At 38.3% G+C, this 27712-nt stretch overlaps 1 protein-coding gene across 3 annotated transcripts in view; it reads left to right on the top strand.

Annotated features, from left to right (window-relative positions):
* Positions 1-27712, top strand: part of USP24 (ubiquitin specific peptidase 24) — a 113163-nt gene that overhangs the window by 78101 nt on the left and 7350 nt on the right. For 2 of the 3 annotated variants that reach the window (XM_042466206.1, XM_042466205.1), the window contains exons 41-62: positions 1929-2073; positions 2269-2388; positions 3429-3554; positions 4073-4171; positions 4279-4361; positions 6293-6434; positions 8173-8292; positions 9554-9774; positions 10903-11027; positions 11825-11966; positions 13613-13763; positions 15610-15705; positions 16663-16766; positions 16850-16963; positions 18726-18822; positions 20262-20378; positions 21512-21604; positions 22382-22484; positions 23592-23713; positions 23867-23980; positions 24786-24851; positions 27101-27167. In XM_042466206.1, the coding sequence (XP_042322140.1) occupies positions 1929-2073; positions 2269-2388; positions 3429-3554; positions 4073-4171; positions 4279-4361; positions 6293-6434; positions 8173-8292; positions 9554-9774; positions 10903-11027; positions 11825-11966; positions 13613-13763; positions 15610-15705; positions 16663-16766; positions 16850-16963; positions 18726-18822; positions 20262-20378; positions 21512-21604; positions 22382-22484; positions 23592-23713; positions 23867-23980; positions 24786-24851; positions 27101-27167 (2567 nt within the window). The remainder of the gene's footprint in view (positions 1-1928; positions 2074-2268; positions 2389-3428; positions 3555-4072; positions 4172-4278; positions 4362-6292; positions 6435-8172; positions 8293-9553; positions 9775-10902; positions 11028-11824; positions 11967-13612; positions 13764-15609; positions 15706-16662; positions 16767-16849; positions 16964-18725; positions 18823-20261; positions 20379-21511; positions 21605-22381; positions 22485-23591; positions 23714-23866; positions 23981-24785; positions 24852-27100; positions 27168-27712) is intronic. The other variant, XR_006103806.1, reaches the window with a different exon arrangement.

The following is a 27712-nucleotide window of genomic DNA, read 5'->3' as shown; positions in this document are numbered from 1 at the left end:
AATTATCATTCTCAGGATGGCAGACAGAGTAGTCCACTGTCCTTGAGTTTAACTCCACGCACCATCTGTGAGGCAGGAGTCAAAATTCTTTTCATTTATTTATTCCATTAAGACGCCTAACTGTCTTCTCCATCAGTTTTTTAACTGGTTACCCTGCAATTCAACCAGAGGCAATCTCTTCTCCAAGGTTTTTTTTCCAGTTAGCCATTAAAATGGAGGGCAAAGAAGCTAAACCTAACAAAAATACGAAATTCAAGAAAGCACTGCTGCCAGCAGCAACGGAGGATTTCAACAAACAATTTAAAAAATCAAGCAGCCCTTCCAGATGACCGTTGCCAATAAGGGATAGAAAGAGCCAAGCACATTTGCTCTGAGAGTCTTTGTGGCTGAAGAGCGGGTTATAAGTACTCTAAATTAATTAATTAAAATCGGCACAAGGAGCATTTAGCCGCGGAGTGCTGCAGGCAGTAGTGGTAAAGTGACTACAAAATTGACCCACCCAAACTTGAAAGGCTTGGGCACATCCCAAGGACAGTAGATTGCCTGTCATCCTGAAAATGAGAGGTTGTACTTACCATGAATGGGATGACAGGGGAAGTAGTCCACACTCTCGCTAACTTGAAGTAAGAAATTATTTCTGGAAAGGGATGGAAATGATATTTACAAAAGAAGTACAGACACATAGAGGAAGAATTATATCTGCACAAATTATACATACATACAGTACAGATTATAGTGACAACAGGATAGCGTAGCTACATAAAGAAAAACTGATGAAGAAGACAGGAGACTTAACGAAAAATGAATGAATGAAAAGAACTTTGACTCCTGTCTTATGGATGGTGCATGGAGTTAAAGCCAAGGACAGTGCATTACTTCTCCTGCCATCCCAGAACAACCCTTCATGGTAAATACAACCTCTCAATCTTCTCTTTTGCCCTTATAGGTCCTTTATTACACTTTTACACTGTACTATTTCAAAGCCCATAACATACAATTAAGACATTGATGATATTAGACAATAAGTGTTGGAAAATCATGAAAACCCACTGACGGCCTTGGGCAAATTAGAGTCTCTCACCCTTAGATGGAGGCAAGCGTCCTCTGAATTAATCTTGATAAGAAAAGTCTCTGTTAGGGTAACCATAGGTCAGGGGTGACTCAAAGGCACATAATAGAAACCAAACCAGACTATTATAGGTTAACCTCTTCGTGCCATTGGGCATGCATCTATATGTTTCAGTACAGTACAATATCGGGCTGAGAGAGAATGAACTCAGACTGCTCTTCAGGAATCCACAATAAGAGTACATCTCAATCTAGTGCCTATACAGTTAGCCCTCCGTATTTACAGATTCTGCATCCATGGGTTCAACCATCTATGGCTTGAAAATATCTTTCCTCCCCTCCCCCCCCCCCCCCCCCCCCACCCTTTGGGGGGGGAAAAATCTCAAAATCAGACCTTGATTTTACTATTTTATATAAGGGACACCATTTTTCTACACTGTTGTGTGTAATGGGACTTGATCATCCATGGATTTTGGTATCCTTGGGGCAGGGGGTCCTGGAACCAAACCTCAGCAAATACCAAGAGCCCACTGTATTTGAATTTTAGTGCAGAAATTTAATCATTGTGTTGCTATATCTATCTTTTTTTTCACTACAGAAGCCAGCATCAGTTTATGATAGAGAATAATAAAATAAGCAGAATCTTTCTACTGTTTGCCTGCATCTGTCACATGAAGAATGGATGCCATTAACTTGTCAGGAAAATAAAATTGCTCCAACCATTTTAAAATTAGACTGCACAGATGGGCATTGAACTTAGTTTTGATTCCCTTTGGCAGCTATTAGAAGTAGGTCATTTGTTATCACTTGCTACTATAAACATGGAGCAGAAACAGATTCTGTTTGTTGTTCCTGTCTAGATGCAGCACAGTAAATAGCCGATTAGCAGCATATGAAGTCTTGGTAATGTTGGCTGATAGTTCACCTTCAAATCTTCAGCTTATCACAAAAGAACTGCTTTCTATGCATCACCAGGCTGATCCAGCTCATTCCAAGGAGTTTGATGTAAGTAAGTAGGTTTTTCAGTGCAAGTAGTTATTGACTACAAGCTACGTCTGTAAGAAGATAAATGTCAGACTTTGAGATTGGAATAATACTGATATGGAAAAGTGTCCCATATAGATAAATGATATCAGTTAATGCTTGTGTCTAGTCTTCTATGTTAATTTTTTTTTCTTCCTACCTGTCTCTGCTCTTCAGTATCTCCCACCTGTAGATGGTCATTCCATTTCAGGATTTGTGGGCCTGAAAAATGGTGGAGCTACGTGTTACATGAATGCAGTCTTCCAGCAACTTTATATGCAACCAGGACTTCCAGAGGTGAAATTAGCAGTTTTTTGTAATTAATATTTTTAGAATATCTGTTATCTTTATATAAATAAGGCTTGGGGGAAAGAAAGATTGCTGATGCACACAGACAGGTTGATCATGATCCACACCTTTGAATTGAGCTAAGTGTAAACTAGCTTGGAAATTATATGATTAATGTTAACATGTAATAGACCAAACATGATGGAACTCTACATCATTATTGGTTGCAAAGAGAGAAGAGAATAATTTCAGGCTGAGGTAAAAATGTGCCTGTAACTGGCCTGGCTTACACAGCCTTCTGAGTTGAAGGACTGGCTTACTGGTGTGAGGAACCCCTTAGTGGACTTTTTCTGGCCTAATCATCTATGATCCCAAACAGGCAGGTCAAAATAAAGTTGCTTCAGGTCACTTTGGAAGTATGCTGTTTAAATGACACACGCATCTTAAGAGGCCAGAAGCTGCGCCAAAGCTGTGCTCCAGTCCTTAGCACTGGAGCATGGCTTTGGCGTGGCTTCTGGCCTCTTAGGATGCATGTATCAGTTAAACAGCACGCTTCTAAACAGCACACTTCCAAAGCAGCTTTATTTTGACCTGTCTGTTTGGGCCCTAAGCTAGTTCTCAAACTGGTTGCAGCAAGTGAGGTTTCCAGACTGCCTTCTGGCTCTGTTCCCATTTCAAGCTTGAAAAGGAGTTCTTTACAGACAGAATAATCTATGGGAAGCCTCATCCACCTAGACACTCCCCCTTTGAAGGTGCGATCTATCCATAAGAAAGAACTGGATATGTTGATTATTCAAATAAATAACATGAATCACTGTTACTACCAATTCATGGGAAGTGCTTTGTTCCATTTCTTAACATGATTTTGGATATACTTAATTCTAGTTCTGTGGTTGTGTTGTTAATGAATTTTTCTAATATCTGGGCAGGTGTGTTTTCTCTTAAAGCACATTTTTGCCTGTCTAGCAGCACAAGTGCATGTTACCTTGATAGTTAATTCTTCATTGTGTTGACTTTTTAATAAAATCCTTTACAAATTGTTTCTAAAGGCATTACTTTCAATTGATGATGACATGGACAATCCTGATGACAGTGTATTCTATCAAGTTCAGTCTCTCTTTGGTCATCTAATGGAAAGCAAGCTGCAGTATTATATACCTGAAAATTTCTGGAAGGTAATTCTTTTCATTTAACATGAATCCTTTTGTCATAATTTAATATGAAGGTTTGGGATTAGGCATATTGAAACATAGCAATAATAAGTGGGATCTTATTGTTTCAATAGTTTTTTGTTGTTGTTTTTAATAGTAATTTACAGTTTATTTGATTTCTGTCCTCTTCTCCCAAAACTGGGACTCAAAGCAGTTCACCACGAGATAAACAAGAGTACAGATAAAAATATTAAAGGTTATAATAATAAAATGTAAAATAAATTAAATATATTATTAAAATATAATTAAAACACAATTTTAAAACACATAGGTAAAAAGACTTCTTCATATTTCTCAACATCAGAATACTTTCCTCTCCATCCACTATGACAAGCAGGCATTTTCCCCCCCTAGAAAAAAGATTTGGCAGAATTGGACTAGAGATTCGAACCAAATTGTCGTTTCCCTGTAGTTTTGTCTTTTTCCTTCCCCAAGTATATCACTCAATATTTTGAAATAATGAATGCACTTTCCTTTTATAGATCTTCAAAATGTGGAACAAGGAGCTTTATGTGCGTGAACAACAAGATGCTTATGAGTTTTTCACCAGTCTTATAGATCAAATGGATGAATACCTCAAGGTTATTTTTATATTTGATATCATGGTCTCATAACTGTAGTGATTCTTTTACGTGGCAGCTGCTTACAGTACAAATTATTTTCAGTTACCACTTTTAATCTCTTACAGAAAATAGGACGAGACCAGATATTTAAGAACACTTTTCAGGGCATCTACTCTGATCAGAAGATCTGCAAGGACTGTCCTCACAGGTGAGTGGGTGCATAGGTAATTGCTAGGTCTAAATTGTTAGTCGCAACCAAAGTAGATCACTGAATTAGTGGAAATTAAATAAATTGTTTTTAATTGGATGGGTCTGTCTGGGGCCAATAGTTGGATTTAGGCCTTAATGAGCAGGCTACAGTTGGCTATTGTCAAATGGAGACAATGATAGATCACATTATTTGCATGTTTGAAAGGATCCAGTAGCATGTAATGAGAGAAACTTCAGCCTGAAAATGGAGGTTTGCTGTCTTTTGGCGGGGGGGGGGGGGGGGGGGTCAAGGCATTCTATGGAAATGAAGATGACAGGAGACTTGCCATTTCAGGTTAACATATGCCACACTGTCCACTATAATAATCCTTAAAAAGTGGTGGTGGTAGGGGATCTTGAAGGGGCAGGAGCCTTTCCTGACACCATATTATATGAAGCTTTTATATTCATGCAACCAAATCTTAAGTAAAATGAGTGTCCATTAGTGTTTGTGTAGTATGGAGATTTCTTTGTGCTCCAGTAGTATTTTATAGAGTGCTGGGCTGTTGTTGTTTTCTAATTCAGAATCTTGAGTGCCCAGTTTTCAGGGTATTATGGGTGAAGTAGTTGATTTTCATCTTATTAATGTACTGTCATTCAGTGACCTTTGCCATATTTTTTGCCTCATTCATGTCTCTTGTAAGGAAAAAAAAAATCAGATATGGTAGGAAAAGATCTCAATAGACAGGTTGTTCTTTCTACCTCTTCCACAAGAAGGGCTAGATTAATCATCGGTCTTTTAATTTTTCCTTCTAGTTTCAGTCCTCCCTGTTCTGAAGCAGCACGGTTACATCAGAGTGTAGAAAAGGTGTCTGGTTATTTTTTAGGATTAGGTAATTTAAAGTTTAACAGAGTGGACTATAAAATATTATCTTTCATTTATTTATTTTCAGTTCTTTATAGTTGATTCACACATAATTTAAATTTAATAGTAATTGCTGCCAGTTTTTCATCAGTCATCTAAAAGCAGAAGAAAATGCAGCAGTTGACTGCTGTTTGAGCTTTATTGGCTTGTTGCAAAAACAAAAATATAACAGTTTGTTCCTAGGAGGGAAAGTGTAATTGAAAGTTTAAAGAAACATCTTTCTGGCTGTACTTCTTTCTCTCTCCTAGGTGAATTTCATTTTTTTGTTAATATTAAAATGGCAGCCCTGCAATTCCATGTTCTGTGGAAGGGTCATCCCAGGGGCCATAGGAAAGTTTTGATCTTCCTGCTTTGGGGGTAGGGCGGCACAAGTAAAGAAGATGGTTGGTACTGGCCTGCCTTTCTAGTGCAGACCTGGAACCTTTTATACCATCACTCTGTTGCTGCAATTAATAATAGCAAAATGGGATGTGATGGGGGACGCTTAAAGGAATCCATCTAATCCAGTGCTGTCCTATTCCTCCAACATGGTCCAAGAATATGGGGGGAAAGTTAACCAGCCTTGAAGCTCAATGTATTTATTGTCCCTCCTGCTGGGAAGGATAACACTGGGGAGGAAATACACTCCAGCACAAGCACACTCCATATTTTTTGTCTATATAAAAGTTTAGTAGGTTATCTACTTCAGATTGTCCCAGACGATTAATCTTCTTAGATCTACAGAGATGATAACCAGGACTTGCAAGTTATTTTCAAGCTATGCATAAATAGTTACTTAAGTTAATTTTTAACTACAGTATGATTAACATGGTCCCACTGTTTTAATGCCTTAGGCCTATACTGTTAAAGATGTGACTTACAAGGAACATCTCTTAAATTTAATAACATGACAGCAGTACTCTTTTACTCTAGGAATATGGTGGCTTAGTGGTTAATTTGCCAATTCTGATGATGACTAGACATTCATGTCAAAGAACTACCTTTACCTTTTTTTACTTACTCTTTTATTCTGCTCCTTGGTGTAGATATGAACGAGAGGAAGCCTTCGTAGCTCTCAATCTAGGGGTCACTTCATGTCAGAGCCTGGAAATTTCTTTGGATCAGTTTGTAAGAGGAGAAATTCTGGAAGGAAGCAATGCCTACTACTGTGAGAAATGTAAAGAAAAGGTACTATATTTTCTTTGTGCGACAGTTAAAACACTGATTTTTTTATTTTTTATTTTTTGGAGGAGAAGAGACCCTATGGGATATGTTAGCACACAAAAGGATTGCAGCAGAGAGTGAAATCTTTGATCCAGAAGCTTCTACCTTTGTATTCTCCCTTTCTTGTACATAAGGTGTATTTGAAACATAAATGAATTTTGTGTTTAGATTTTGGTCCCATCTTCAAGATATCTCATTGTGTACATATATGCAAATATAGGTATTTCAGAATCCAAAAAAATCCAAAATGCTCCTGACCCAAAGTATTTCAGATGCGGGATAATCAACCTGTATTAGCATTTTGCACTTATATTCTTCTATATATGTAATTCTAAAATTTGTGTAAAGAAAGAGGTTGTGGAAGTCTTATCAGAACAGGGGAACCTCTGGCTCACTGGTCTAACCTGGTCTGCAGAGGATCATAATCTGGTCTACTGAGTCTCTTTGTTCCCCATCCTGTCCTTCCCTCCTCCTCCTCACCCACACACACCTTTCCCGAAGCCCTGCTCCCTTGAAGGTTGGTGTTGGCAGGGAAAAGGAGTCAGTGACACCTTGGGATATGATGCTGAATGTCATCCAGCCTGGAGAAGGGGTTTTAGTGTACCCTCACAATCATGGTTCCCCATCTGTGGCATAGATTAATGATCTGTTTATTTTATTTAAGTCAGTGACTGAAGAAATTATTATCTGATACCAGGTTTTTATTTTACTTCCTGGAAATAAGCCTTAGGGGCTCAACAGACCGCCCCAAAGAGGCGGCACGATGCCTCCCCTTTCCTAGCCAGATCGGGGCCACAGCAACCGCACACTGCAACCCTGATCCAGCCTTTCCAGGGCGCCATAACCATGCTGCCACAGCTTGACAGCGCTCCTTCAGCGCTGTATTGTATGGATGCAGTACCAGAGGAACGCCATGATGCCGCACACCATGTGAAGCAGCACATGGCATCATGGCACCCTGGGGGGCAGAGTCAGGGCTTGCGTCATCTGGGCATGACACCCTGACTCTGCCCCCAGGCCGGCTTTAATGGCCGGTCTGAAGAGGGGCTTAGTCATTAAGAGTAAAACCAGAGCGGAGACTCAGTGCAACAAGGAAAGAGCAGACAAAATATTAGTATACTTAAAAATGTTCTCCTTTGACATGAATTTTTCAGTAAATAAGTATTTGGAAAAAGAGAGAGATTTCATGTTTAGAAAAGAACTTCTTTAGCAAAATGAGATTGTTAGATTATAGTATGGGAATTGTGTAGGTAGGGTTATAACAAATATATGAAAATAAATTACTGAATTATTGTAATTTTGTCTTGGGTAGGAATGATGTAAGGATGTTAGCAACCATTAATTAGGGAGTAACATTTTTTTAATTGTTATACAAAACAGTCTACAGTTGGTTCTGTTACTTTAAAGGAAAATGTATGTTGGTTTTCCAGTGTTCCTTAGACAAGTTAAGTCTCCAAATTGTTATTTCAATTGCTATTTCAAGGTTACAACAAATTTTCTTTGTGTACTGGAAGGTACAGGCTAGTGAAGATACATCCTCAAGTAATGGAATCAGTTGGTAATGCCAGAATTTGAACTGTCACTTCCACAGTTAGGTCTTTAAATATGTGAGTGTACATACTTGTAAAAATGCTTCTGGCCAGTGGCTAGAAATGCACTAAAATGAATATCTAGCTGCAGGTGACTCTCTTCTGCTTTTAAGAGAACTACAGTGAAACGGACATGCATTAAAGCCCTTCCCAGTGTGCTGGTGATCCATCTCATGAGATTTGGGTTTGATTGGGAAAGTGGACGTTCCATTAAATATGATGAACAAATAAAGGTAAGCAGAGCTATTGTCTATTTCTGCAAAAGACATTGTTTACAATAATGAATGTTTATGTTGCCCATAGCATATCCCTATTTTATACATTTTGGAGATAATTTATTATTATTAATAATGCTTACTAGATATTAAAAGTAAGTGATTTGTAACTTGCTTTTGAATTAAACCCCATAGTTTGCCATAGGAGCAGTGCTGAAATTCCATGTTGAGTCTCAAACAACTGACAAAACTAATCTCTTCTTTATCTATCTGTTCTGTGCAATATTTCTTTGTATTTATCCATTCAAATCCAGATGCTTGTTAAATGCAGGTATATCTCAAGTAATGAAGTAGATGTTTTCCTGGACATGACTTTTCTAACAGTAAATTTAGTACCAGAGGCAGAAATAATACCGACAGAATACGAATAGGTTCATATACCACAAGAAAGAAAAGTTCAATCTGTTTCTGGAAACATTTTATTCAGAACTAACAATATGTACATGTAAAATGAAGCAACCAGATAAGGTAATCTTTGCATAATTGAAGAAAAACATGTTGAAACTTCTAGAGATAACTTGAAAACAACTTCCACAGTACATCCAGGCATGATTTTTCTTTCTTTCATGTGCCACCACATTTCTTATCATTTCCATTTTGGTGGCCAAATTAATTAATCTGTGTTTATTTGTTGTTTGTTTGTTTTTTAACGTGCTAGGGATTATTGTCGAGGCAGGCTTATTTGCCTTTTTTCCCCACTCAGTTTGCTGTTCAAGCATGCATAATAAGTTTTTTCTGGAAGGAACTGCTATGTGCGCCTTGAGTTTTGTAGGCAAGGACACACTGCTACAGTAGAATTAGCTTTAAGATACTGCTAGAGATTTCTGCAGACACACTTTTGCAACCTGGTGCCAAAAGTCTGTGTTTCTGCCACTCTCCCTTCACCATCCCCTGAACACTGATGCTGCTAAAAAAAGTCTTCCCAATTAGACAGACGAGGAAAAGGGTGGGGACTGTATAGGCATAAAAAACTTTGTCAGCTGAGGTATACATGTACAGTGGATACTTTTCATCTTCAGAGATTTGGTTTCCCTTCCACATACATATAGAAAAAATGCATATAGACATGCATCCTAAATTATTCAATGGGTGGCCTGAGGATGCTCCGGTCAACGGTTTGCAACCGACCAATGTAGTGGGCCCACTAGTCACAAAAGATTTAGGAACATAACATTTGGGTCAGGTTTAAATTTAACTTGAAATGTTACTTTTCAAACAGTTCCCTTGGATGCTGAACATGGAGCCCTATACAGTTTCTGGAATGGCTCGCCAGGATTCTTCTTCAGAAGTTGGTGACAATGGACGCAGTACAGATCAGGGTGGTGCAGGGTCTCCAAGGAAGAAAGTAGTCCCTACAGAAAACTATGAATTGGTTGGTGTGATTGTGCACAGTGGTCAAGCCCATGCAGGACACTACTATTCCTTTATCAAAGACAGAAGGTAATGAAATGTTTAAGTCTGCATAAAGATTCACATTATTGAGTCTCTGTGGTACTTTTTTTCATCATTTGCTATAGTGCTTTAGAAGAATGAGGTATCAGGTCTTAATCTTGTCAGTTGCTTTTAGAGAACGTATAGGCTTGCATCCTGTTGTTCAGTCCAAGCTCAAGTAGTCCTATTCCATCAGTCGTTGAATGCTGAATCAGCACATAGCTCATTCCATTTGATTGAATGGATCTACTCTTGTCAAGACTAATTACTGGAATTTTTATACTGTATAGTATTTCTTATGACCCTCCTTCACAAAATAGATGCTTTAAGGTTTGCTTGTGAATCTAGATACTTAAATATTATCAGATTAGATAAGTAGCATTTGTGTTTTAGTGACAGAAACAGGGATAAGACTGTATAGATTGCCCATAGTTCTCTAGATATAAAGATAGGTAGTCCTTAATATACTTACTGACTCGTATATAACTCTTTGCAAACTAAACTTAGGACTAAAGCAGGCAGATATGTTGACATCCTATATTTCTGATGTTTAAAGGAGAGGTATAACACCATTTGGGGAAACAGCAATTTTAAAAAAATGAGCAGAGAAAAATAACCTAAGTTGGGAGGAAACACCTAGAAACGGCCTGGCATGGACTGACTGTGCTCAGTGGTCTAGAATGATAATGATGTGGTCTGTGGAATGGAGTTTCCTGACCAGTAGTTCACACTGTAACATTTTATGAATACAATAATTCTGATACTATCCTGCTTTATTTTCATAGTTGGTTAACCAGGGAACTCTTGCCTTAAAAGTTGTTAATTACTTAAATTGTTGTTTATGACTTAAATGGAACTATGGCTTAAAATAAACTAGGGCCTTTGTGACAGAGTTGGCATATGACAGATAATGGGAGAAAGGGGGCAGTGAATGTGCACTTAATTCCAGTGCTCACTCACAGCAGTAATGCAAGCCAGTATAGAGGGATCATCCTGTGTTTCCTGATTAATTTTTTACTTAACATTACCATAGTCCTTTGTGATCACACACCATGCCTCTTGAATACTGTAAAGTTATTAGACATTTTGTTTGAATTTGACAATGAGCATTGTCTTTCTTTCTGCATTTTACCACAGGGGATGTGGGAAAGGAAAGTGGTATAAGTTTAATGATACAGTTGTTGAAGAATTTGAGCTGAATGATGAAACCTTAGAGTATGAATGCTTTGGTGGAGAATATAGACCAAAGGTTTATGATCAATGTAAGTATGTTTTATTTACAATTTACTATTGCTTTTTGTACTTTCTTTGTAAAGGATGAATTAATCACAAAACCAGTTATATTCTGGAAAACTTGAAATTGGAACTTTTTCCACTTCCCCTAAATTGATGGAAACAGTATTTTGTCATGCCCAGGATCCTTCCATATCCATTCACATATCAGTGAAGCAAAATACAATCAGTTTGACATGCCTACACTGAGATATCCTCTCCTTGTTGCTGAAGTGGCAGAAGCAATCCTGGCCATCCACTGTGTACACTTGCCCCCATTGACAGAGAGGAGGAGGATACTTTATGGCATGCCATCTCTCACCATATGCCAGTTCTGTATAGAGCTGGCTGTTTCTACAAAGGCTTTTCTGAGAGGTACTCAGAGCAATGGCATATGGAAGGAATAGCTAGGAAAATCACCTGTGCCAAGGCAAAGGCAATTTCCCCAATAGTGCATTGATTCCAAGGATTTTACAAACCCTAGCATTTCAGAAGTCACTGTCTCATATATAGAGGTGGTCTCTAAATAGAAGTAGTCACAACTTTGAAATTGTGACATAGAGAGACAGAGATGGGCAGTCTGCTATGACGTTCACTTCCCATATATAATGTATGGTTGTGTATGGGTCCTGTGCACCCTGCACATTTTCCAACACAGACGTGTATGGCTTTTTATATAGCAGGAAAATAGAATGTATGAAGTAATCAAAAGGACTTCTGTATTTACATTACACTTTTTTCCCAACTATAGGGTCTTAAGTATATCTTTAATATGTCATCTTTACAGCAAATCCATATCCTGATGTTCGACGTCGATACTGGAATGCCTACATGCTCTTCTATCAAAGGGTGTCTGACCAGAATTCTCCAGTATTGCCAAAGAAAAGTCGAGTCAGTGTTGTGCGTCAAGAAGCAGAGGATCTCTCCTTGTAAGTTTATTTGCCTTTATCTTCCAAGTATTTGTTTTATGTACAAACAAAATATCAACAGTATTTCCCCTTAATTTTTTAGTTTAAAATACTTAATCCAGATTATTGCTTCCATGAGGTAGTTTTGTAGAATTTCTAATCTTCTGTTTGGAAAAGTACTCTTGAGGCTGTGATTTGTTTATGCTTAAGTTCCAGAAAAATTTCAAGATGTTTTTTGGGTGGAGGGAAGAAAATAGGAGTCTAGAAAAAGGGTGTTATACAGAATGAAAGCATTGCATGTCTGTTGTACTGAAATTTTAAGACATGACCTTTAAGATATGTAAGATTTTTCTTTAGAGTCAAATACTTACCTTACAAAACCCAGGTTTCTATGACATCTCAATAACCAAAATACTATTCATCTCTGTGGCTTTCTTTTTCTCTTACTTACATTTTCCTCATAGTTCATTATCAAGGGACTGATACGCTAACTGTATCAATTCTGTTTTCACTGTGATGACAATCAAACATTAGATAAAGGAGTGAGGTTGTATAGATACCAAAGTTTCAGTAACAACAGGATGGGAATCAGGTCCCCAAAAGGTTGTTGCACTTCAACTCCCAAGATTCCTCATGACTGGCTATGCTGCTAGAGCTGGTGAAAATTGCAATCCCACTTATGAAAGGTTGAACCATTCCTATCCCTGGTATATGATACTAAGCAAGAGCCTTGGTAGAAGCAGGGTCAAAGTTACATTTGCAGCCTTGCGTAAGACGCATGTTGTTGGATGCTCAAAGCTAAGAATAAGAGGCACCTTTTTAACAGCAAGAGAATACAACCTTGGAAGGCCTTAGCATCAATTTTCTACCTCTGGAACTCTACATGGGCCATAGCAAGCCTGAAAGTCCCAACCAGAAGTGATTTCCAGCCCGTCTTCAGGTCCATTTTGCAGTTTGAGAACTTAGCAAGAGTTTGAGTGGCTATTCAGTCTCCTCAGACACAAACATGCTGGTCCTGGGAGCATAATGGAGCAAAACTAACACATCGCCCCGCCCCACCCCATAAGGTTTCTATGCAGTGGTTGCTGGTGGAAGGCTCTAGGGACTGCCAGTAGCACAACAGAGCACACTTGGCCTTTCCCCAGTTTAGAGCATTGGACTTACTATGATGTAATATATTTAGCTACAACCACAGAGCCAGAGACAAATCCTGATAAGGGAAAAGAGACTATTCTTGCTTCTTATGAGAACCTGTTCTGCATCTCCCTATGCTTACACTGCATCCAAGATATTAGCATAATGTGCAGGTATTGTTCACCATTCAATAAGTTTAGACTTTCTGTATAGAGGACATTACATAAATGTGTTCTGTCAAATGTCCACCAATGAATACTGTTCTTAAATTTTTTGTGGGTTTTTCAGGCTATGGGGCCATATTCTGGAAGAGTTTATTCCCTGTTTTAAATGAAGATGCCAACCATAGATGCTAGCAAAACATCAGGAGTTAAGTCTTCCAGAACACAGCCACATAGCTCGAGAAACCCACAAAAAACTATGGATGCCAACTGTGAAAGTCTTCAACTTCATGCCGTACTTAGGAATTGAGAACACTGCCTTTTTAAGCAGATTGAATTTTCAAGATTCATCTTGCATTCCCCCCCCCCCAGGTCTGCTCCATCTTCACCAGATATTTCACCACAATCTTCACCACGGCCACACAGACCCAGTAGTGACCGCCTGTCCATCTTGACCAAGCTGGTCAAAAAAGGAGAGAAAAAAGGATTATTTGTAGAAAAAATGCCAGTTCGAATCTATCAGGTAAACTTTAGTAATGGAAATTGCTTTTGTGGGTTTTGTCAAGCTCATTTTTTACTGTCTGAATGATCCTGAAACAAAATTATGTTTGGGAAATTAAGATGTTACTTTAGTGGCTGAAAAATTATTGTAGCACTGCTATCTTCCATCATCTGCCTCAAAGCAAAAGCACTGATGACCTAGACTTTGAAGAATTCTCAGCATCCCCTCAGCCTTGCGTTGTCTAGTTTAGACAACACATGCCAACCCCCCCACCTTGGGCACAATTGGGCCTGGGGGGTCTGTTCTGACCCTGGGTTATAGAGCCCTGGTTTTGCACAGAGTTTCTAAGAAACTCAGCAGCAAAATCAGGCTGTTCAGACAGGCCCCTTTCTATGCTCCTTACCTCAGTCGCTGTGTCAGATGTGGAAATGGGGTACCTGGCGACATGATTGCAGCCAGGCACTCCATTTCTGCATCAGATGGGGTGACTAGGGGACTTCTCAGTTGGATCAACAGCTGGCAAGGTAAGGAGCAGCACAGCAGTCCTGGGTCTAGAGTCAGCATGAGATTAGTGTGTGAACACCCACCCAATTCCGCACCAACCCAGGGACCAACCTGGGTGAGCACCGGCTCATTTCCTGGCCTGTCTGCTGAGGCTCTGAGAGGAAGCAGTTCATTTCTCATCAGCAATGTTTTATCTAGATCGTCTCCCCTAAATGAAGTATGGTGAGTATCAGACTAGGCCATTATGAGAATCCATAAACAGTGGCTAGGCAAATGTTCTTAAAAAGCTCTTACAAAAAGTCATGATAATCTTCTGGTATCTGTGCTTGTCAGCAGTGAGAAGAAATATTGATGACTTTAAAGTTATATAATTGAAGGCTGTTCCTTCATGTCATGGGAGTTAAATTAACTGTATTCCTAATTTCTCTGCCCATTTCAGTGGATAACTCAGGCTTCTGAAAAATTTTCTGAAATGTTACCTTTCTATAGTCTTTCTAGTATTGAAGTTTCCTCTTAGAGAACAAGAAACCAAAAGCATACTTAGGGCAATATTCAGCACCATGAGAGCAGAATATTTGTACAATGGGCTTTTCCCTTCCTCTCTTTTCCCTTGTGCCATCTTCACCCTTCAGATATGCTCATAGGGGGCTATAGTCCTGAGGATATTTGGATGGCATACTGAGGGCTTGCAGCAGGAAAAAGAGAAATCTGTTCCATCAGTGATGGCTTTTCACCTAGCAGATGGATACAATTGGGCTATTTTCCATCTCTTTTTCATTTTTCCTTGACTGTCTCACATAGAATTATCTTTCTATCCAACCCCATCTCCTCCACCCACAGTAGCATCACAATGAAATTGTGTTTTAATTAGCTTTCCCGTATGAATGGATTACCTTGATTGTAATCACATTTGGTTTACAATACAGTGGTACCCCGGGTTACGAATTTAATTCGTTCCGCGGCGCCGTTCGTAACCCGAAAGATTTCGCAACCCGAAAAAGCCATAGCCGCTAGCGCTGGAAAGCCGCGATTTCGTGCGAAAAAGCGCCGAAAAGCACCAAAAAATTTTTCGTAAGCCGAAAAAAAAACGTAACCCGGAACAGTTTTTTCCTATCTAATTTTTTCGTATCCCGGAAATTTCGTAACGCGGTCATTTAGTATCCCGGGGTACCACTGTATGTGCCTTTTCATGCAGCCAAAATATATGTTGCTTCTAGATTGTAAGCAACCTGCTCTTTGAGGATACTGCTTTTTTTTGTGTGGCACTTTTTAAACAGGTGTAATATTTATGTAATACCTTAGGTTTAGAGACTGTGAACACACTTTTGACATATTACTGAAACCATCTGTGTATTATCTGCAGATGGTGAGGGATGAAAACCTGAAGTTTATGAAGAACAGAGATGTCTACAGCAGTGATTATTTTAGTTTTGTTTTATCATTGGCTTCATTAAATGCGGTGAGTAGTGAATTCAGTATTTTAGTTATGTGAAATGAATACAGAATATTTCTGTAGCCTAGATAAGAGGAACAAGCCAAGAACAAATAATCATTCTTACTATCAAGCAGAAAAATATATCTGGAAAACTAAGATATTGTTGATATGATATGATATACTGTCCTCTGACATCATTAATTGTGAAACATCAAGAAAATATTTACTCTGGCTAACATTTTTAAAAAAACTGGATAAATCTAACTATGAATACCCCAAAAATGTAAAGTACAAAGGAAAAAAGGATTAGGGTCCTTCTCTATCACCTTGGTGCTGTCCCTGAGCCTATGCTGCATCTTTTCCCCTGGAGAAGGATAGAGTATAAATTCAGTCAATCAATCAATAAGGTGCAAGAGATTTAAAAAAAAATATTTCCAAACTGTAGCTCCTAGCACATAATCCATGTTTTTTCCTTGTTTAGTACCAAAATGGAAAAATAAATGACACCAGGCTAGGCATGTTTAACGGTAGCCCAAAAGAACCTTCTTTATTTTACCCTGCCACTGAGATGGGCTATTGCACAAAGAGATCCTGTGAGAGCTACAACCTGTTGAAAAACACACAGTTTCTTCCATTTTCCTCCTTCCTTGCTTACTGTGTTCCTTTATTGTTTGTGTTATGGGAAATTTGGTAGAGCTGGGACCAATCAACACCAAAAATGGCAAAGCTGCCAATCCTAGATGCCTTCAGGAAAAGCAAAATAACCTTTTTGGTTAGATTTTTCCTCTTAAGATGAGTAGTGGTGGGCTTGCAGACTGGGGAAAAAGTGTGTGTGTGTGTGTGTGTCATATGGCCTGCAAGCTGCACTTTGTCTACCTCTGACATCCTATCCTATGATTGAGTTAGATAGTATTTCAGTTCCTATCTGAAAATTATATTTAAGAAAACTGAAACAGTAAGTGAGATCTTACCTTTTCATAGACAAAACTGAAGCATCCTCACTACCCATCAATGGCAAGAGTGAGTTTACAGCTAGCAGTCCAGTTCCTCTTTCAAACGTATCTGCGAACCAAGAAAAAACTCAGGTAACAAGTCATTTAAAGGATATTTATGAAAGAAATATGATATATTGTAGAATTTCTGACATTTCTTGTTTACTTTCTTTAAGGGTTGACACAGAAGAATGGATTGCAACCATTGATGCTTTGGTATCTAAAAGCTTTGATGCTTGCAAATGGTTAGTTGAATACTTAGTGGAGGCAGAAGGACGAGAGCTCATAAAGTAAGTATCAGCCTAAGTACACAAGTCTTTATCTGTTAAATGAGATTCCACCATATCATCTGCTTACTTCCAGTTCAGTTCTTCCTATGTTTGTGCAGCTGCATTGCCAAACTCAGGGTGACAAAAGCATTTTCAGATATTACCAAATTCTTTAGGAGAAAGCAACCAGGTGAGGGAAAAAGCTACCAAAAATCAGCATTGTAAAGACTCAATAGCACAAAATGTTGAGAAGAAAGTTTTAAAAAGAAGCTCCTGATGGTGGGACAAGGAATTAAATGGTATCCCAGGGAATGGAAATGAGATATGTCCATAGATATTATTGAAGAAATCAGTTTCTTCAAATTACAGCTTGCCATCTGCCCCTCAGGGCCAAAAAACAAAAGAAAAACAAGACAGCTGAAAATGGAGGGGAAATAACACACATAGCCCAGTGAGGACTGTGAGCCAAGAATATTGACTGGCTGTTGTGGTTGAGAATAAGTGGTGTGAAAGAGAATGAAATTGGAACAGGTGGAACCAGTGTATACTGTTTTATCTTTATTGTTTTGATTATAACTGTATACACTACCTATTTCAGTTTTAAATTCAGTATTTTGTTACTAATTTTCTGTGTAAAATACTGTCAGCATTGTAGGCATGTATCCAGTCTGCACTTTCCCTTTGACATTTTAATTTAATAACTATGTAGCGGAACAGAATGTATATATATTGATACATGTAAAAAACCTTGTTTACATGTTCTCAGGGCATTCATCTGTAAGTGGTAAAATCATTTGCAAAATGATACACTGGTCTATGTTCCACATATACAGTTCCTTTTTACTAGCACCATCATTCAGGGCAGTTGTGAATCACATTCCTCCAATCATTTACTGGCTAGAGAAAGATGGGAGATGCCTGGTCAGCACCTGGAAATTCAAGAAGTGATAGCAACTTTCTTATTTCAGCTGCAGAAAAGTAGCCAGATGTTGGCCAACCCCCTTCCTCAGCCAGCAATTAATATGGGAAAGAGGGAGGTTGTACCAAGTAGGTGTTGAATACCTCCCTCTGCAGGGTCGAATAAGACACATGCTGACACAACCCCAAGTTACACAAGCATACCTCATCAACAGGATTACAGCCATTGGATGTTAATAACTAACCTGTTATTTTAAAAAAAATTCTCTGTGGTAGTAAGACTTGACGATATTAGGAAATACAACATATTTTTTATTTTTCTTCAGAGAGTGCAAGTATTCAGTATGTGTTCAGAATTGTATTGGAGTTCAAGCAAAATATGTGCAATTTGAGAGGCAGATCTATTTAGGCAACATTTTGAATTTATATTTAATATAAATCTAGCAGCAGTATTAAATATAATATATGACATGAATATGAAAAAAACATTAAGTGAAGAAAGACAGACAGAGAGAGCAGTTAGATGCAAGTCTGCTCCCAATGACAAGCTCTGAAACACTGAATAACTTCGAAGTGGAAAGCCTATCTACATTGCTTCAGGCAGTCAATTATTGCTTCCTTTTAATCAACCAATTTGTTACGGTACTAAATCCTGCTGATTTCAACAATTTCTGTCACACACATAGAGATACCATTTATATGCTATTGGGTGCTCACAGTTTGGCTTTTAAGTGACCATATCCAGTCTTCCCACTGTCAAAGAAGTGGAAATATTTGATTTCACAGTAAAGGAAGGGCTTGAAGATTTAAACTAGCACATGAAAGAGACGAGCTCTGTTTTGTATCTTCACTGTGTGTATTTCAGGACTTATCTGCTGGAATGCAGTGTAAGAGAGGTGCGAGTTGCTGTAGCCACCATTCTTGAAAAAACACTAGACAGTGCCTTGTTTTATCAGGAGAAGGTTAGTAATATGTACATAATCTGTAATATGTACCTGTAATAAATAAATAAACTGCTGTATTGTGAAAGCTGTCATATTTCTGAAAATAGTAGGCTGCTGCTGTTTTTAAAAGTAATGTATATTGTGTCTCCCCCTTGTTCTTCTCCCTTAGTCATTATTTTATTCTCTTTACTTTTTGTGAAAACCAGAATCATGTGACTTCTTGATTCAGGCAGATGTTCGTTCTTATGGTCCTGTGATTATTATGTGTCAGAGCAGAATCCAGTATTGTAAGAAAATCCTGCTCTAATTAGTTTTTTGTGGGTTTCTCTGGCTATGAGGCAGTGTTCTAGAAGAACCGTGTTCTAGACGAATTGCATACCAAGCAGCTGCGGATAAGTCTACATAGGGACCACCAAACGCACCGTTCAAACACGAATCAAGGAACAGACTGGATCAGCCAGAAAAATCAGTAGTAGCAGAACACCATCCTGGGCATAAAATGCTGCTTGAAAATACTGAAATTCTGGACCATGCCAGCAACTGTCAGGTCAGAATGCATAGGGAAGCCTTTGAAAAATATAAATACCTGGACAATTTCAACAGGAAAGAAGAAACCCTTAAAGTAAACAAAGTTTGGCTACCAGTCCTGAAAAACACCAAAATCAAGACCCAGCAAATGGAAATGAAAACCACCCAGGGTGAGGGGGGTTTCCCAGCAGACAATGGATCATTAATTAAATAGACACCATGAGGCCCTGCCATTCAACAACAGAACAATACACAGATTAACATGCAAATCGCTTCCTTTCAACCAACAGTATATATACCCCATTCCCTTCCATGCCAGCATTCTCTGAAGATGCCAGCCACAGCTGCTGGTGAAACATCAGGAATCTAGAACACAGCCTCATAGCCCAGAAAAAAAACAAAAAACTGTGGATACCAACGATGAAAGCCTTCAATTTCACATCCTGTTCTTAATTCTTCCTGAACATGTTTATAATTATTATAACTGCAGAGCAATGCTCCAGGTAAAATTTCAAAGGCAAAAGCATGGGAGTTTACATATTCATCATAGCTTTTTACATGCACGCATAGCAAAAATGTTGCTACAAATGCTCAGAGTATGGCAAGTTTTTAGTTTATCTGGTTAGTGCCCTACTTAGTTGATGTGTTTAATTGCTCGGACTCCAAATGGTTCCCAGCTTTCTTCTGCTGAGTTTGATGATGGGACATATGTGAACAAGTTTGTTTATTCTGAAGACATTTCTCAAAGTATCTGTGATGCTCTGTAAAAAAATGTAGCATGAGCTATTAAGAAAACAAAGGCAGATGGTTACATGAACCAAGTGCAACACATTTACAAACAGAATACTGGGTTGGATCATCATTTAACGTACATTAATTGAAACTGTCATTCTGATAATACAAATTCTCCTTAACTCAATTTTTGACAGTTGAAAAGTCTTCATCAGTTAGTGGAGGTGCTGCTTGGGTTATTGGACAAAGATGTCCCTGAAAACTGCAAAAACTGTGCCCAGTACTTCTTCTTGTTCAGCAATTTTGTACAAAAGGTAAAAAGATAGTTTCTTTTTCTATTTCTTCCATTCTTCTCTAAAACTCCTGTGCAGTATTTATATGCTGTGGAAAACATTGTCATTATGACATAAAAGTACTTTATAAAATATGAATTTGTTGGATGAGGACATGGATCCATTGGTGTGAATGACAAATCTCTGTGGCTCACAGAATGGTAGCTTTCAGCATTCATACTTGTTTGTCTGTTTTATTAGCCTTTGTTACAATTAATTTCACCATCAAATTTTTTATTTTATATTTATATGTCAGTTCTCCAGATTATACTCAATACATTTCATAACAATTCAATCAACATTTGTGTACAAAACCACAAATATGTAAATACATCAAATATCTTTATAATGTAATACATAGATGTACATTAGCTAACAAAAATATTTTGGATAAAATTTTCCTAAACGCATGCAAAACATTTTTTTCATAAATCAGAACAGTTTCAAGATTTACACAAATGTTCTTTTTTTTCTTTCTGAATTCAGTGTCTAGCTATTTATAGTTTAAAATTACAACTTGAATTTACTCTGATCACATCCTAATGGCTGGAAAATATGCAGTTCCCCAGGTATTTTCTAATGGGAAATTGTTTGCTCTCCTGCCATGCATTCAGAGCTTGCAGATTTAAAGTGAGCCTCTTTGCACACAGGTGCTTATGTGTGTTTGCATTAGGGAGTTGTATGCAGCAACAGGTAGGGACATGTAGTTGCACAATTCCTTCTCATACTGTTCATGGAACTCCAGATACCTGGTTGAACAGGTCTCCTGTAATACTTGCACAACAGTTCATGGAACAGCATACAAAATGTTGCATTTTGCAGTTAAATTTTGAAAATAGTTCAAACCAATATTGTATCTATAGTCTATTTTATAATCCTGTTACGTTTGATTATAAATTAGAGGGCAGTCTAGAGTTGAAGATATTCAAAACCCTGCAGATTGGTACACTTGAAATAAAATTAATCAAAATTGGTTTTATAAAGAGTTTCTAGCAAAATGTCTGAATAATAATAATGAACTATTATTTATTTAAAGTATTCAGATTATTTAGTCTTTAAACATGTTTTCTGCATCTGAAGGAGTGTAATCAACCATTCTGCCTGTATTTTCACAGCAGGGTATAAAAGCTTGTGATCTTCTTCTCAGGCATTCTGCCTTGAGTCATATGATCAACTTTCTTCTAGGTCCAAATCGGCAGAATAACCAGGTAACAATTTATGTTTACTGTCTAATATTTTCAGTACAATATGTTTCATTCCAGTTCATATGTTCAATGTAAAACCAACTATTGAGGTTTGAGTAACCTTACAAAAAATTACCCTTGTCTTCCTCTTGCAACAGGATGGCCAAAGCAAGAGGAAATCTCTCTGTAGCTATTTTCCATAAGTCTAGCTTTAAATAGCCAGAAACCAGGTACTAAATCATGTTACATTCAACAGAGTTAAGCAGATAGTTCTGAGTTTGTTACAAGCACTGCTGAGTATTTCCTGTAGTATCTAGGGAATTAAGGATAGAAATAATACTTCTATTCCATGCATTATTTTATCTGCAAGAAATCACTGTTTGCAGTATAATTTAGTTTCTGATTTATTGTGGTCTACATATTGCAGCACTATAAAGTGTGATGTGTCTACCACCTGAATTGTCTCCAGTTTGCAGTCTCAAAAGGAAGGCTAATACCTTAGGGGCTAAAGGATAGTATTGCATGTTCTCCATACAGAATCATATAAGTTTGCTGCTTACGTGCTTCCATGAGCACAACTGTTGTTGGTATCATACAAGCAAAGATGACTACTGTAAATGTGTCCTCTCCTCTTGCCCCTCACTCCTAGATCTTGTCTGAGGACATATTGTACTGGCAAAACTAGTTTTGTGATTGATATTCTCAGGAGTGAGAATAGATCTTCATTAAATGAAGATATTGGCTGTTTAAGTAGGGTTTATACTTCATGCTCTTTCTTTAAAATCTGCTTTCCCAAAATAGAATCGCAGGTGGAGTTCAGCACAAGCACGGGAGTTTGGATTTCTCCATAATACTGTTGCACTGCTTGTCCTGCTCTCAGATGTTTCCTCACAAAGAAATGTAGGTAAGTACAGTTGATTTCCTCTCAGTGACCTCTGCTAGATCATGATCTTAACATAGTACAGTATGTACAGCTTTTATAAAGTTATCTGTGGGGGCTTCCACTTACTTCGACCACTGCCATTAAATACGTGAACTTTCACAAATCCTGTCACTACTACCAATTCTGAGAGCTTCCAATATGAGGACCTCCTCCTGTCCCAGTAATATTGCTAGGCTGAAATGTGAAGGACTTTCTAGTTCCCCTTGTAGTTCTGATGCAAAACTTTATTCATCTGATTTTCCCACTGGGTACCACCCCTTTGATTAAGTGCTTGCACTAAAGAAACTGTGTGCCTGAACTCAATATTCCTTATCTAGTATTCCAAGAGGATCAAGTATATAATGTAAAAATAATGATTTATTAAACAGAAATTGAACATAACATCACTATGTATTTAATACATAAAAGTCCTGACTGACATGCTCACAACTCTCTCATATTTGCTGAATAACTCTCCTAACATTTCTAACTCATCAGTCCAACTATCATGCACACTATATGTTTGTTTTTTTAAAAAAATTCCTCATACATTCACAACAGCCAGCAAGGTGTAGTGGCTTGATTGTTAGACTAGAACACTGGGAGACCAGGATTCAAATTATCACTCGGCCATGGAAATCTACTGAATTACTTTGGACAAGTCACACTCTCTCAGCCTCAGAGAAAGACAAGGCCAAACCCATTCTGAACAAATTCTACCAAGACAACACCATGAGGGTTGCCATAAGTCGGAAATGATTTGAAGATACACAACAACATCATCATTCAGCCAATCACCTGTCACTCCCAATATTCTATTTTTCCTTCCCTCCCAATAGATACTTACTTTATAACATATACTACACATTGTATACATAACTATACTTTTACATTAATTTATCTAATAACTCCATCAACATTTTCTACATAGATCCAGAAACATCACAGTATCAGCCTGCAGTAGTTTACGCATTAGTATACAGACCTTGTTTTCAATTACTATTGCCTATCAGGGTATAAGTCTTTCTTAAAATCATTGTTTTCAGGACTTCGTAGTTTTACATTTGCATATTTGTATTTTCTTTTTAGCTCCTGGTCTATTTGTTCTGCGTTCACCCCTTAGCATTACCAACTCAGGGGCGCTTCTTAGTCTCCATGAAGAAGTAGAAGCTTTGATGTTCCTGTCTGAAGGGAAGCCTTACTTAATGGAGGTATGCTATTGTTTTAACTCTCTGTTTATTGATTATTGGTTGAGCCTTCAATATAATACAAATGAATTTTAAAACAGGCCAATCTAACTTTTCAAAAAAGAATGAGAGAGAAAATATCTCCCTACTACTTAGACTTTTCTTTTTCTTCATTAGGTGATGCATGCCTTGAGAGAGCTAACTGGATCATTGTTTGTCCTCATTGAGATGGTGGTGTATTGCTGCTTTTGTAATGAGCACTTTTCCTTTACTATACTGCATTTGATCAAGGTAAGGAGAAACTAGTCAGAATAAATTTTTAAAACATGATGCTTGGTTTTTGTGTGTGTTTCTCCACTAGAACTGTGCAATACAGAATCTAGGCACAGTCTTACTCTACAGTGGGAGAACTAACGAAATGATAGCTCTCCAGAGATTTTAAATGACCAATGGTTCTGCTTTGCAGTTCCCAACCCCCCGATACATTTGCAGACGCTGTTCTGTCATACTAGCATACAATATCCGTCTAGCTGTCATGGTTCCTAATAGAGCTGAGAACTGAATAGTACAATTCCAAATTAATAAAATAGGTAAAACAAAATAAAACATATTCAGTAGAAAAAGTTGGATCTCTTAGCCAAGCACTTCCATATCTCTCAGTTGTTTCCATAATTTTCTCCATTAATGTGTATTGTTCTTACTATCTGTCCTCTAACATCCTAGACTTTTAAATCATTACTTTCCAGGAAAAAATCCAGAAATAAATATTTCTGACCCCAGAATGGGTTATAAAACATATTGCAGTATGCTTCTCTTCACAGTTTGCTGATAAATTGCAAATCCCCAACTCAATGGTACAATTTATTGGTTTCTAAAAATATAAAATAAATGATTCTCTTAATTGTTATAGTTTTCCCATAGGTGGACCATGTGCAGCCTTCTAGATGCTGTTGACTGCAATTCTCATATCTCTCACTGTTGGCTGTGATCAGCAGGGCCAATGGGAATTCGATTCCAACAATGTCTAGAGGACCACACATTGCCCATCTCTAATAGTTCATATATTCATTTCCTTCCACCTTCTTCAACTGAACAGAATCAGCTGGAGACAGCGCCACCTCATGAACTGAAGAACATCTTCCAGCTTCTTCATGAAATATTGGTAAGTGAAGAGACCTTAATGCCAAGTATTCTTCCATGCTTTTCTTTCCTTTCTGTTCATCTTGTATACATGTTTATGTATAGATGATTATGCCAAAAGCAAAGAACATAATTTTAGCTTCTTGGAGCTAACTGATATACACCATGTATTCTATGCATATGCAGTGTTTCCTTTAGTAGTCCTTGATTTTATAAGTAATGTCATGTTGCTTGACTGTGTTATTAGTCTTTCTGGCTTAACAATGGTTATAAACTAGTAAAAGTTGACCCTTTGTAAGTCAAATTGCTTTCAGTGGGTAAAAACTAAGATTGCTTAACTCTTCTGTGAACATCGGTGTAGATTACTAAAAGTGTTTAACTTATGCTTGCTCATACCTGCTGTTTTTAGTAACGTTACTGATATTATTGGGTTACACAAAGATTATAAGTAGTTAAGATGCTGCATAATAATGTTTTGGTAAAGTGCCTTCATGGTCATTGAACAGAAAACCCTGTAATGAAATGTAGCTATGATTCCAACAGTACTACAATCTAACATTGACTTTATTTGCACCCTGAATCATGTAGTGCCAATATCTAAAGAGATAGAACCTGTAGCCATAATTAAGAAGGGTTTAAAAGGTAAAGGTTTCCCATTTGGCAAGATTGTCTAGTCACGTTCTACTGTAGGGGGCAGTGATAATTTCTGTTACTAAGCCAAGAGAGCCAGTATTGTCAAAGATGACTCTATGGTCATGTGGCCAGTATGACTAAATGCCAACAGTTACCTTCCCAGCAACTTGATACCTATTTATCCGCTTCCACTTTTATATACTTTTGAACTGCTAGGTTGGCAGAAGCTGGGACTAGTGACCAAAGCTCACTCCATTGCACAGCACTTGGGTCTCAAACTACCAATCTGCCAATCTTGCAGTCATCAAAGTCAGCATTGTTGGCCTTCTTGATTCTTATTCCTAGATTGTGGAACTCCCTTCCAAACGGAAAGTAGATTGTGCTCCTCCCACCCCTGTGTCTTTCCACTAGCATGCAAAAACTTCTGTTTCAGCAGCTTTTGGAATATCACTGATGGCAAGGGAGGGGCTTTTAAAACATGGGGACGATACCTTTATCTTTCTTGTTTCACATCTTTTTTTAATCCGGTTTTTGTTTTCATATGAGCATTTCTTTAAATGTACTGTTTTTTCTGGCATATAAGACAACTTTTTAGCCCCATTTTATAGACCAGGTTAAGCGTTTGCCGGCCTCCACAGAGACAGGCGAATAGCACAGCCACTTCTTTGTCTCCGGGGGCAGGGTCCTTGCGGGTTCCTATCCCATCAGGTGCCGCGGCCGGGCTCCCTTTCTTGCCACCATTACAGCTGAGGTGAGGGAATGGTGGGGGCTGGAAACCGGAAAAGGTGGCGGAGAAGCGTCTCCAGAGCCGGTCCGGTGGGAGAGGGATGGTCGGGACTAGGGAAAGAGCCGGCCCCTTATGCCTCACCGCCGCCACCACCCAGGATGCTCTGCTCCAGCGGCTTCTTCTGCAGCTTCAAGTGCTCTTTTGGGCTGGACTGCAGGAGGCCCTACTGCCACTTCCGAACCCGCCTTCCAGGCCTCCACAGAGGCCCCCTCAAGCCATCGCATATGGGCACCAGACCCCCTTAATTCGGCCTATAGTAGGCCAGGGCGCTGCCTGCATGCGAGTTGGGGGTTGTCTTATACGCTGGAAAATACGGTAAATCACGTGAGGAGGAACCCTGTGTCTCAGTATAGACCTAAACTTGGAATATTAAATAAATAAAAATGGGCACTTGCCAAGATACTGCATGGAAAGAGGAGAAGAAGCATACATTTTGCCCAGGTAGAACTCCACTCCATCTCTCCTCCCACAGGATTCAACTGTTACCTGAAGAGACCCTGTAACACAGCTATTGTTAATGGGCAAGAGAGAGCAGGAAGACAGAGAGTCCCTGTAGCTGGACACATAATGACAAAGGGATCTGGAAGGTCCTTCAGAGGTCTTTGAGTATAATGTTGTTGTTGTAATGCATACATAGGAATATAACCAAATAATTCCCTGTCATCCACTCCATTAAATAGTTGTGTTCAGGGGTGGCAGTTGCAGGCAAAAGGTGAGTTTTTAGGGCTGTGGATCAGGGTGTGAGGAAGTGGCAATTTCTCTCTTCAACAACAACAACAAAAGAAGTGCACTGATGTCACTAAAAGGATGCCAGCATACGTGGCACTATAATTAATTATTTTTATTCACAGATTATTGAAGATCCTTTGCAGATAGAGCGGATCAAATTTGCATTTGAGACTGAAAATGGATTGCTAGGTTAGTAAACCTGCTGTGAAGTGTTAGTGACAAGAATCAGAAGCATATAACTAGCTTCGTGCACATGAGGAGATTTTCGTATCTTCAGATGCCTGGTGAATCACTTTAAAATGGAAGGAAGTTGCCAGTGCAAACCATCTGACAATAATAGTATAACAATGTTTACTGTCCATTTTATTGTATTTTCATCTACAACTTGTTTTGGGACTCAGTTTTCTGAAAGGAGCCCCAGCTACTTTTATTCAGTAAGACATTTATCAATAAATGTATCATATCATTAGCTAGACTCAGATATTATGCCATGTTAGTATTAAAGGAGCCAGCATGGTGCTGGTGGTGGTGGTGGTAATAATAATAATAATAATAATAATAATAATAATAATAATAATATTTATTTGTATCCTGTTTCTTTCTGTTTTGGATCAAGGCGGGTAACAACAAACAAAAACAATAAAATCAAACATGACTATCAATAGATAAAAGCATAACAGGACATATTAGATCCTAGTTCACCAATCTCCCTCCCACCCTAAAATACCATTAAA

Source organism: Sceloporus undulatus, chromosome 4 (genome assembly GCF_019175285.1).
Source record: "Sceloporus undulatus isolate JIND9_A2432 ecotype Alabama chromosome 4, SceUnd_v1.1, whole genome shotgun sequence".
In the NCBI taxonomy this organism is placed as follows: Eukaryota; Metazoa; Chordata; class Lepidosauria; order Squamata; family Phrynosomatidae; genus Sceloporus; species Sceloporus undulatus.
Note: the sequence above shows the minus strand (reverse complement) of the source record. Positions and strands in the feature narration are given on the sequence as shown.